Source organism: Homalodisca vitripennis, chromosome 7 (genome assembly GCF_021130785.1).
Source record: "Homalodisca vitripennis isolate AUS2020 chromosome 7, UT_GWSS_2.1, whole genome shotgun sequence".
Classification (NCBI taxonomy): domain Eukaryota; kingdom Metazoa; phylum Arthropoda; class Insecta; order Hemiptera; family Cicadellidae; genus Homalodisca; species Homalodisca vitripennis.
Window position 1 is genome coordinate 70,025,959 of NC_060213.1, and position 12,906 is coordinate 70,038,864.

At 32.3% G+C, this 12,906-nt stretch overlaps 2 protein-coding genes across 2 annotated transcripts; both read left to right on the plus strand.

Moving 5' to 3' along the window:
• The first annotated feature begins 619 nt into the window (after positions 1 to 619).
• On the plus strand, positions 620 to 3,812 carry LOC124366768. Its single transcript, XM_046823369.1, has 2 exons — positions 620 to 729; positions 3,482 to 3,812. The coding sequence occupies exons 1-2, from the start codon at positions 620 to 622 to the stop codon at positions 3,810 to 3,812; spliced, it is 441 nt and encodes a 146-aa protein (XP_046679325.1).
• A 3,008-nt stretch (positions 3,813 to 6,820) lies between these two features.
• Positions 6,821 to 10,212, plus strand: LOC124366540. The gene is made up of 2 exons (XM_046823129.1): positions 6,821 to 6,953; positions 9,547 to 10,212. Exons 1-2 carry the CDS (start codon positions 6,844 to 6,846, stop codon positions 9,875 to 9,877), a joined length of 441 nt encoding a protein of 146 aa, XP_046679085.1. The 5' UTR covers positions 6,821 to 6,843; the 3' UTR covers positions 9,878 to 10,212.
• The last annotated feature ends 2,694 nt before the right edge of the window (positions 10,213 to 12,906 follow it).

The window sequence follows — 12,906 nt, forward strand, 5'->3', positions numbered from 1 at the left end:
CTATAAAATGATTAAATGTATATTTGTCATTCCCTGAGATTAAGGTATACATGTTAATTGGGCCCAAACAAAAAAACCTTTAAATATAACGAAACTTTTACAGTATGTACAAAAACGATGACAGGATGGGCCTAACGTTTTATGTAAATAATTCAACTTTCTTAAATCATAAAATGTATAAAATACAAACCTAGCCCTATTTGTCTTTAATTTATCTCCTGTAAAAGTTTTATGTCGTTCTCCTTCATTTATGTTTAATCATTTACCTGAAAAAGAGGTGAGATCTTGCAAATCGTGAAACGTAGTGATACTGATTGCATTGTATCACTGAAAGATGGTAAATGTCTCGAAAATCCTGTATCCTTCGCTACTTTTGTTTCATAAAATAGTTTACGAGGTGCAAAGTACCAGTCTCCTCTCTCTGCATACCTTGCATTCAAGACTGCCACAATTGAGAAAACTCTATTAGAGTCTAGGAACATATGTTGCTCACAATGGGCAGTATTTTCAAAAGAAACAGACATTGCTCTTTATTTAGACCAATTACGACACGTCGTCCCTACACTGTACTATATAAGGCGTGGTGTTATAGCTTCGTACTATCTTATGAGAAGGCAAGATGAAGACCTTTACTCTTTGGTTGGTAGTAATTACCCAATTGGTCTCGGTCTGCTTTGCCGTTCCAGGAAATCCTTCTTACGTCATCGGCAGGTTTAAGTCGTCTTCCAGGTGAGTGTCTTAGAGTTTAATCAAATTCATTTTATATATTGGTATTTTTAGCCACTGCTATTGATTAGGACTGTTTGTAAAACTATTTGTATGAGAACTAACTATGTATTATAAATACAATACAACAATTAATATTTTACAGGAATACCAAAACGCAGGGGCTGTATCTTTTTTAAGTTGAATAATTACATCAAATAAAATTCTATACCATCAATTCTTAAGGAACATAAATAAATCTTTAAATTGCCAACTACCTTATAAATGAGGAACATAAATACATTTTAAAATTGTCAACTTCTTTATAGCTGTAAGAGGTGACGCCCACTAGATCTAGTAATGTAGGCGTGGGAAGAAGTACAAAAGTGAAGAGGAGAGTTAACTTTTCCTCACTCTCCTACCACTCCTTCTATTCCTGGCATTTTTCAACATTGTTACGTATTTCAAAAACACGTGTTCTATTCTTACAGAAATTAAACAAATATAATTAATATGTCTAATATAATATCTAATTAGCCTATTAATCTGTGTGAACTGTTAATTTTGTTGAAATAATAGAATATTCTATATCATATGTACTATGTAGGTTTGACACTACACTACGTCTTTAGGTTATGTGATGGACCAATATATGTGCTTTCACCATACTCTGCCACTGTAACCGTTGGTACAAAACCTTTTAATAGCCTTATAAAAATACACTGCCTTTAAAAATGCATTTTACTATTATCGTATAAAACATTTTTACTGGTAAGTTAGGATATATTTAGTACATTTTCATTAACCTTTTTAAAGGTACACCTTATTTCATATGTAGTTATCAACATTTTAGGGTAAACAAACACAATAAAAGCTCTTTCGGAAATTGTTAAGAGGCATATATGAATGTTATTTGAAATATATATTGCAGGCAAATTAACAAAAATCAGAAAATGTATATAAATGTGTTTGGAATTTGTGTAAAAAGTATTATTCCTTTCGCTATAGTGTATCGTAAAGACTTGAGTTTACAATACTGAGTGACTAACACACTGTAGTTTAATTTAATGTAACAAATAAAATAATGTACACAATTCATGAATGTATCAAGAGCCGCTAAGGATCACAGAGATCTCTCACTTTTCAATTATGTTAGAATGTCATATGAATCAAAAGGTATTATAATTCAGATACCTTCCAATTAATACAGACAAAATTCCATATGATGCTGTTGAAGAAAGAGAAAATTTTTTTAGTGCAGAGTTTTATTATTTTATTATTGGTATCCTGAGTATGAGTTTTCAACTATAACAAATGTTTTTCTTTTCAAAACTACTTTTCAAATGTAATAATATTACAATTTGTGTAGTAGGATTATAAACTATAACAAATGTTTATCTTTTGAAAGATATTCTACAAATTTAATCATATTACGATGTTCATCTTAAATCTTTTCATTCCATTTACTGATAAATGTATATTATATCTTTTACTAATTATTTTCATCTTTAAATAAAGTCAGATGTATAGAAATCCATTGGTGAATAGACTTCTCCTAATCCACAATGGTATATTTCTTATTCTCTTCTAAATTGTATTGTTTAAATTTAAACTCTCCAACATCGCTTAACTCCACCAATGAAAAATATTTAAATAATAAAGAATTTTTGAAAAATGTCACTTTTGTTTCAATATCGCGGCCATTAAAGCTTTACAAAATTCACAACTCTTTTACCTAAAGTAAAAACAAAATTTGATCTGGAATACTTATAAGATTTTGTACATAACAATTTGTGATATTTCGAGCTGTTTCAGAGATACTGATTAGATATAAATCCCGAATGAATGTTTCTATCACCAAGTTTGGTTATTTGAGATTTGAGGCAAGTTCAAACTTGATAAAAATAATGAACTTTAGTTCCAATAAGTCCTTTGAGTAGTTTTGTACGGCATTTCTTTCGATTTTAAGGCCTTTTAAAACTTGTAAAATATACAACTTTTTCAAAATATTGAATACATGAATATTCTTTAAGAGTACAAAAAAATATTTCAATTGTCATAAAATGTACGTACTTATTCTGAGTAAGGACTGTTTAACTTTCAATTTGCTAGATCAATGTGATTTAAACCACAAGTATTACAATTAATTTTATAAATTCCCACCTTTCTTTACCCATTGATGTACATATTCTTCAAAATTTCTAATGCCTTTATTAGTTAAGCTTGCAATTTTAAGAAACCTTTATGTGTGCTTGTTTAAAAAGAATCACTTCTGTGATTGTTATAGAAACCAGATACTCGTTTTGCAAATTTACATTTGGTTTGATTGAGCTTTGTTTTAGAAAATATTTAAATTACTTACTTTTTTTATTTTTTTTTTATCTTCTCAATTACTTCAGTTTTGTATCCTTAACGGATAGTTCAATTTCTTGTATTTAATTTCAATTTATTACCACACAGTTTACTATTTTACGAGTAAACTTTATGTACTTAACATTACTTTTTCCCCGAAAGTGAATGGTCTCATAAAATAAAAATATAATTATTGGAGATTTTAATGTCTTAATTATCAAATAATTTCATTGTTTTGTTCTCGAAGTTTCTTGATGTTTTCTTCAGACAGTTGAACTCTGCTGATGGTCAGAAAACAATGGAAACCTCATATCTCCCAAAATATTCACATTTAATTTTCAAATTATAGGATACCTTTACGCATTGGTGGTTCGTAGTTCCAATAAACAATTATAAAATTATTTGACTATTTGCAATTTTTCAGATACGTTTTCTTGAAGCGTGACAACGACAACTTTGACTATGGAGCTGTGGTTCAACATTTCAACACCTGCCACCGGTACAAGTTTCTGATCGATAAGATTGTCGTCACCACGACAGACGGCGGAAGTGACTATCCTGCTCGTGGACATCTTGTGGCTGGCGGACTTAACAGCTTCTTCTTCGGACTTAGACTTACCGGTGCAGGTACAACTTTCTATGCTGTCGAAGTCTGGGTCACCTGGCAGGAGAAGGCAAGGACAGTTACTCAGGACACCATGGTGTCGTTCAGGCTATTCCATCCTTGTGCTCACCCAGCATCGGAGGATGAGTAATAAATTGTTCTGAATAAAGTAACATTTTTCAGCACTTTCATAATGCTTCGAATGAATTAATTAAAATATATTGTGAATCAAGAAAAGTTCATTTATTTACGATGTGTTCTGATGTATTAATATTGTTTTCATTCTATAATTTAAACAGCCATCCCTCAGTCCTTTTTGCTTCTAGAGACTGTTACAACTGTCAACTTGAAGTGTCAGAGAGTCTTGAATATTCATCATAAATAAGTGTATTTCATTGTATTTGTTTTTTTTTTTGTTTTTTCTTTGATTATGTATTTTATTGTTCTGACAGTTCAGACATCTTTATGAATTTTTTTATTGAACTTAGTAAAAAATATATAAATACATAATATGACTAGATTGCATTCCACAGAAGAGTAAAAATAAAACAGTATAAGTAAACACCAGAGGGATTATTATAACAATTAGAAGTTTCTTCATTGTTATAAAACTGTAGCATTTTGCTGTTCAAAGTGGAATTTAAGACTATCGAAGGGTTTCAACCTATTACATCGGCTTATTTTCGCTATAGGTTACAGGATTCTGTGGTAAACATTGTCGTTATGTAGCCTCCGCCCTTAAGTTGAAGAACTTCAACATTCAATAAAGTGTAGAAAAACGGGCGTTAAGATAAAAATAAGAATGATATAAAGTCTCAAAAAATGTCAGATTCACAAGAGAAGCAGCATGATACAAGAACGTCAATATATGACGTTTTAACGGATAAGTTTTTCTTTAATATTCAGAACCTCGCACGATCTAATGAAAATTCGTATATCACAGAACCTAGTTATTTCTATATCTGATGATGACCTATATCTAAGGCCCATCTTAGTAAAGTTTATCTCAGTCAGTATTCATTGAGATAGTGTTAATAACAGGAAGGACTCAAAGAAACCATCCATACGTATTCCGTAAAACCACTAAGGATTGCCCGAGGAATTCTTATAAAACTATTAGATTGACAAAATCATACCACATAAAATATATATACACAATTTACAATAATTTGGACCAATACAAAAAAATACAAACCAGGTGTTAAATACAAAAAGTGTTATCAATAAACAGAGCTGGTAATAATAAATGAGCAAACTCAAATTATTTTAAAGATTATAGCGAAACTATAAAATAAACTACCTCAACCTATGGTCACATGTAGATGTCGTGAGTTAGATACAATTCACGTATATATTTATCCATCTCGCTTCTCTAACATGCATTCACTGTTAGCGAAGATCTAATAAAAAGTATCAGTGAGTAATCGACCTTTCAAATGAAGTTTTTATATTTACAATTTTGAGCCGCCCTCCCCTCCAAAATCCCATTTTGGGGAAATGGACAACGTAACAGTGACTAATAAAGTTCATATATTTCCCGGAAATGTTTCCCGAGTTCCATCCCTCTATCTTTATCCATCAAAAATGAACAGAGTTTATCCATACTTTTAATTCACACTTATACTATTGATCAAATATATTGAGCAAACAATACTATGCCCAGAGTAAAATGTTCATAAATATCCACTTATAGATAGACGTTCTTGATGGTGGGAACAAGGTGACCTGAACACTGCCGTAGGACATATCTAACAATAAGTTCTCATACATGTGCAAAGCTTAAGAAATTGCGAGCGAACTGTATATATAAAAATATGTGTGTGTATGTGTGTGTGTGTGTGTGTGTGTGTGTGTGTGTGTGTGTGTGTGTGTGTGTGTGTGTGTGTGTGTGTGTGTGTGTGTGTGTGTGTGTGTGTGTGTGTGTGTGTGTGTGTGTGTGTGTGTGTGTGTGTGTGTGTGTGTGTGTGTGTGTGTGTGTGTGTGTGTGTGTGTGTGTGTGTGTGTGTGTGTGTGTGTGTGTGTGTGTGTGTGTGTGTGTGTGTGTGTGTGTGTGTGTGTGTGTGTGTGTGGGACGAAAGTAATCAAGGTTTATATTGGAATATATTATTTTCATCGTGGGGACAACAATGCCGACACTACTATGTGACTGTGAGATAGACTGAATGTACATTCAAAAGGCTGGAAGTTGGTGTTTTTCCGAAGTATGTTTCCAGGACATTTATATGCATGTATTTTCTTTAAAGAGCTATCAGGGAAGGTTAACTCAACAGTGGAGTCAGGAATATAATTTATACTAACTATAAAGGCATGATTTTTCACGCAAACAACCTTAAATAAGAACCAATCAACATTTGTATCACCTATTGAAACTCTTAACCACAGACACTGGTTAAAGTATCACATCTGTGCCTACTTCTGTTTGAAAACGCTTATAAGACTTCATCTTATTGCATCATAAATACTACAACTCCCTTTTGATTATAAAAATTGTGTGCGAAGCAGCAAGTTACATAAAATGTTGATAGTCTAATACTGAAAGCATTCCTCATATTGAGATCTTTACAATACTTCACTATCCTAATTAGTCCTAATAAATTATTATATTAAATATAATTGGTGAAATAATTGTACATGCACGTATTTATATATGGGTTTAACATTACTATATTTAAACTACGTAACATGGGTTAAGATTTATATCAATTGAATTATGATTGTTTTTTTTTTAGTTTAATTGTGCCCTTAAGTTCTCGACGCAAATACTTATACATCTATGATATAATTATTGTTAAAATATGACTTTTAAATAAACAATAACCAGTTATTGTATTGCGATGTCATGCTTGACAACCTAATCAACCTGGTCAATTTGAGTAGCCTACTACTGAAAGAAATCACCGGCATAAAAAAATTATTATACAATTTTTTTTATTCAAAGTAGCAATTTTAGGTGGTACTTTCCGCGTTCCTCTCTATTAAAATCAAACCCAACGTGTAATTGTAATTGTTCCCCATTTTGAAGTACAACAAATAATGAAATGACACATATGGTGCTGACAATAACAGCTATTGTTTATGGAAACAGGCCTACTCTTTGTTCGACAAAACTATAATACGTGACATTCCACACTATAGAGTATATAAGGTAGACAACACAAGCACTTCAATACGCTGTTAGCACGATGAGGGCCATCGCTATATGGGCATTACTCGTGATCGAGCTCATCGAGCTGTGCCTCGCCGTCCCCGGCAATCCTTCTTACGTCGTCGGCAGGTTTAAGCCGTCATCTAGGTAAGGTGGATTATCTTAAAATATATAAATTCTGATAACATCTAATCTCGTGCAAACTTTTCAATCTTCTGCAGCAACACTCATTACTTAATAGATTATATCCATTCCGAAATAAGGTATTTGTTATCCCATATTTAAATATTTACAAAGCAATTATATAAAAATCTTGGTTGCTAAGCGCTAATCACGTGAACGAGTGCATCAATTTAGCTATTATTTTTGTTTATTATCCATTGAATTCTAAGAAAGGTTTCCATAAATCGTAAAATCGGAAGGTTTCGGAAATGTTTTAGAATTTTTTTTAATTATGATAATAGCCACTGAACATAATCCAAATGTAACTGACAGTAATCAGCTATTGACATTTCAGCAAAAGTTCGACAAAGAGGAAGAAACGTTTGTTTAAACTTATATTTTAGAAAATATCAAATATACAGAGCTCGATCCGCTGTGTAGTGTAGTACGAAATCAGAATTACTATCTGATTTTCATTACATATTGGACAAGTGGCGATTTAAACAATCGCATTAGAAGCATTAGAAACACTGTTTAAACTCGTATTAGGCCTACCTTACTGAACAAACTTTTGATGTTAGCACATGAGGCACCCGAATCCGGTTGGCTTCATTAATACTATGAGTGGCATTTTTAGTGTACTTTAAGGAAAAGCAGGAGCATGGACACAAACTACCTCTAACGAGCCGTTCATTCCCAGACTGCGTACTCGATAACAATAAGAATTCTATCATCGTATTGTAAATGTTACACTTTAAATTATGTATAGACTGTCAAGTTTTTTATTTTTTAGTTAAAGATTCCTTTAGTTCATTTCTGTTTTTATTTATTTATTTTTCATTAACATATAGCATTTCTTATTTTATTATTAATATTTTGTACATTCTAGATTTGAACTGGACAGCACGCACAGACTTTGTTCTATGTGCTGTCAATTTTCATGCATTAACATGTACAAGTGTTGGAAATTTGTTTTTGAAAATAAAATTTATTTTAGTTTGAGTTTATTGTAAACAATTATTTCAAAATTATGAACTTTCTATATTGAAGAACTTTTCACCCTCCTCCCATAATAGAAACAGTACAATAACGATGAAAACAGATACTCTTTGAACAAAGTAGTCTTTTAAAATTTACTTATACGTATATTTTTTTATCGCGGTAAACAATCCATATGAAATATAACACCAAAAATATCTCGAAGTAGACTTTTTATCTATGTTAGTTTCGTAGTCATTTATGTCTATATGTTTTCTTGGTTGGGTCAACAACACAATCTTAACTGTTAAACCGTAAATAAAATAGACATTCAGTGAATACAAACAGTTTGGATAGGCACTTTTTGACCGTAGTAACTATTTATTCGGACGTGAGTATGAATATTTTCTTTGTTGTTATGAAAAGGCACATTCAAGCATGGCAGTTGGAAAGTCTTACACTGAAAGTAAATATTACAGGGGCTGTAAGGTTACACTTTTTTTACCAAAGTAGTAGACCTAGTAAACCTTTCTTGGACAGGGCAAAAAGGTAAACCCAATTGTGGACCTGTAAATAAATTAAGGCCGAAAGTTAATTTTAATGGTGGGAGTAGACATGTTTGGCCTTTTCATTAATAAAAGGCCGTGCTTCTAAATCCTACGTATGTATACATATTTTCTTTGTCGGAACAAGGTAAACTCAGCTTATGGCACTAGAGATAATGAGAGAAGACCTATTATGTGTATGCAAATACTTGTTACTATGAGTACATTATTATACTGTAATCTGATCTTTATAGATAATTTGAATAACTATTATATTAGATCTTTTTCACAAAAATTCAAACTATTGACAACTTTCGTTACTGATTAACCATCACTAGACAGAGATGAAACAGTGAATTTCTGCTATAAACTAATAAACAATAGTATTGACTTTTCTGAATTATACTAATGAAACTACACTATGCATGGAATGGATATGCCTACACTTAAGAAACATTACTATCACTTTTACTATAAATTAAGACCACTTTCATTACGAGCTTTCTACGAGTTGATATAAATTACTACCTTTTGTAATACAAATAAAGACCACTTTAATTACGAGCTTCCTACATTTTATAAAGATGATTTTTACTACCACGTGTACTAAAAAGTAAGACCACTTTCATTACGAGCTTTCAACAATTCTATGAACGAGATATTAACTGTTGATATAAAAATCTCCTTTTTAAATGCTTGATGTATTTTTAGAGTTTTTTTTTTATTTAAGATTTTATCAATTAATAAATTACTTGTTCATTTTATGTTGTAAACCATGTTATGTACGATAACCCAGTGATTCATAAAATGAAAAATAAGGAAAAAAGGCTGGCCGCTACCCAGTTGCAATATTTTAGTAGAAAGTATTAGGTATTCAAAATCAGTTTACTTTTAAATCTATACCAAATACTACCGTATATTTTAAATTCTTCCACTGCTACGTAGATAGTTGTGTTTTTGTTCTCAGCATGAGTTAAATTATAATTGTCTGATCAATATCCTTAATTTACGTAATAATACTAAACAAATATATTTCAAGCCTATTTTCCTTTCAGATACGTGTTCTTGAAGCGTGACAACGACAACTTTGACTATGGAGCCGTGGTTCAACATTTCAACACATGCCACCAGTACAAGTTTCTGATCGACAAGATTGTCGTCACCACGACGGACGGTGGAAGTGACTATCCTGCTCGTGGACATCTTGTGGCTGGAGGCCTCAACCAATTTTATTTCGGCTTGAGACTTACTGGTATTGGCACTACGTTCTATGCCATCGAGGTCTGGGTCACCTGGCAGGAGAAGGAGAGGACAGTCACACAGGACACCATGGTCTCATTCAGGCTATTCCATCCTTGTGCCCACCGTACGTCAGAGGACGAATAAGGAATTGCTAACAGTGAATGATATAAAACGCATGATCATTTAAAAATATTGTATTATTGTAGTAAATGCAGTATACTCCATCTATTATTAATAGATCTAGGTCGATTATTATCTACTACTGACATTTTAAACTCTCATTATTACAATTCTTTAATATATAGTAAAAGTATATTCCGCCTTATACATACCAGATCTACATTAAAGTAACATCGTGTTAGTACCTAATAATAATTTTGAAACTTAAAGTGATTTGCTTTAGAGCTGTGGGTTTTTTAAAGTATAACTGAGGATAACTGAGTAGCTAACAATAAAAAATAAAAGCTCAATTTTCGAAATGTGTGTTCTTTATATTATACATGTATAACAAATATTATACTCCCCACTATGGTAATGTAGAGTGATAAATAAGTTTGGCAGTTACTATAATACAAATTTACCTATTATGTTATGATATTAAGACGACAGTATTGTTATAACTGTACTTTACCTTACATCTCTTTTCTTTGTGATGTATTTCATTTAAAGTAACTGTTCATCGTCAAGATTAAGAATATCACGAATCATGAAATTCTTCTGTATCAATTAGAACTAAACAGCCTTTAATGACCAAAGGTAGTGACTTTTACTAGCCTTGCTAGTTGTTAACCTTGAAACCAGAGATTATGAAAGGTAGAATTGGGAAGTATAGTCCTCTGACACGCAAAATCTCGTAGGTAAGTAATTTGGTAATTCCAATTATTGTGAAACAAAATGCACAGAGTGGTAAATAACCTCAAAATATCCAAACTACTTATGGAAAATAATGATGAGGAAAAAACATTTAAAATCTTTAGTATCTGCGTTTGTTTATTAAGAGAAAAATATTTAACATCAATGGAAATATTTAATTCAGAGTTTATTATTCAACTATGATATAAATAAACTGCTCTAAAACTTTCTTTGGTCCATACTCCAGCGGAAAGTTCAGATGATGGTAAAGTAGTTTTTCAAAAGTTTATATCTCACGAGTGATCGTACGTTTTCCCATGGTAGGGTGTTATGATCATCTTATTCTTGAATATTCAGCCAAGGCAGGGGACGCAGAGCTTCAGTTCACCTGATTGAAGTGCGATAATGCTACTACCACTTGCTCCGTACGATCTATAAGTCTCTAAAAGTCAATAAATCAACTTAACGGACTGAATATTGTTACCAAATGCAAAATAATCAACTTGCTAATTGTCAACCTAAAAGCTAAAATCTCGTGCTGTGGCCACAAAAACAAAGTTCACACGAAGGAAAAAAACCAATACAACAAATCTTGCCTTACGCCAAAGCGAAAACTATAAAGTTGCTAGTTCTTTCCTGAAAATTCTGACATAATACAATCAATACTTATAAATATTTTAACAATAGTTAAATAGGTCACACTGTTAAACAACCATTTTTTCAACGTCCATCATGTTGACAGAATGAAAGCTTACGGAAAATTAGCTTTACTTCCGTGTAGTTAAAACTTACAACTTTAAACTTGGGAAATTTTAGAAAAAATATCAACTAGGCATATATTTTTATTGAGCGTTTCACCACATCATCCTAGTGGCATACTCTTCGGCCATATTATACTAAATCTGGAAACTTTTGACCTAATGCACACATTCAAGTTGATATTGACTTACATCAGTACTTTAATAGCGACAGGGAAGTATACAGAGAGGGATATATGGCTCTACAGCCCATTCTCTCACGTTACTATGTCGGAAACCAATGGACTGCGACAAAGGTGTTATCTGGTTTTGTACGATATCCATCACCGATAACAATATCATCTAGCGATAATAGGCTCAAAGTTTAGGACTTCCAAAGTTATTAACCCTGACTAATAACATTCAACAAGATACTGTGAGTGTTAAGGTTTGTTATAAATGGTGGAAGTGAACACTATCTTTGAAGTCCTCCGCACCAAGTCAAAAATATCATGCCAGCAAATGTTTAAGGGTAACTGTAGATATAGTGGAGTACACAGGGCTGGTTGATAGGTCTGGTTTACTGCGGAATTGACTGTTGAAATATGATATGTAAGACAAATTGATAGGGGATATTGGCTTTTCCTTCCCATTTTGACTGGAAGAGGCTGGATCAGAGCTGTCCTCTCCTCTTTAAAAGGTGACAAAGCTGATATAGTCCCAGTTATCCCTCCTTAAGAGATTTTGACGGAGAGGCCCCTCGCCCTTGCCGATCCTGAATATCTTGTTACTCTGGAACCAGTGTAGAATTTCTTTTAGGACTAATTATAATGAGGGTTCCTAATATTCTTGTCCTAAATTAAAAACATTTGGAAATCTTACACTAAACGAATCTACGTGAACGGGCAAATAGACAGTGCCCACTTCTTACACTGCGATTAAAGTTTCTCTTGCCAGTGTTAAAACCATGTTGGCAGTGAAGATGGCCCTTTAGTGGCTTATGTTGACCATATACCTGCAAAGAGAAAAAGAACGTACTACACCTCTAAACTGACAAGTCTTAGTTTAAGTTACGAATTTTACTTGCGAGAAAAACCTTGATTCTTTAAAAGGGAAGCATAATTTTTTTAGTACTGAGAAAAATAACTCAGGTACTATGAATTTAAATATTTACTTCGCTTATTGTATATATCGAAGTGTCGTAAATGAAACTGAATTTTCTAGTTGTGTAAATTTGTTTTGTAATTCGGTGCAACTTCTTATTTTATGGAATGCTATAGACCGAATCATAGGTAGAATATCTTATGATTAACTTTCTTGTTTTTTTCTTCTAACTTAGATATTAGAATTGTTCACAGAAATTTAAATCATTGTTGTTAGCAGTTTAAAACGCATACTCTTGCCAGAATATCAACAACAAACCAGGTGATATTCCTTCATAATTAGTATGGGTAAGTTAGTGTCATATACCAAGTTTCATGCAACATATTTTCCTGCAGGTGTATGCACAATCAAGAGTGTGAGTGACTATATCAGATAGTTTATAATTGTAGGCTACTCAGTTTTCTTAGACAATTATTTAGT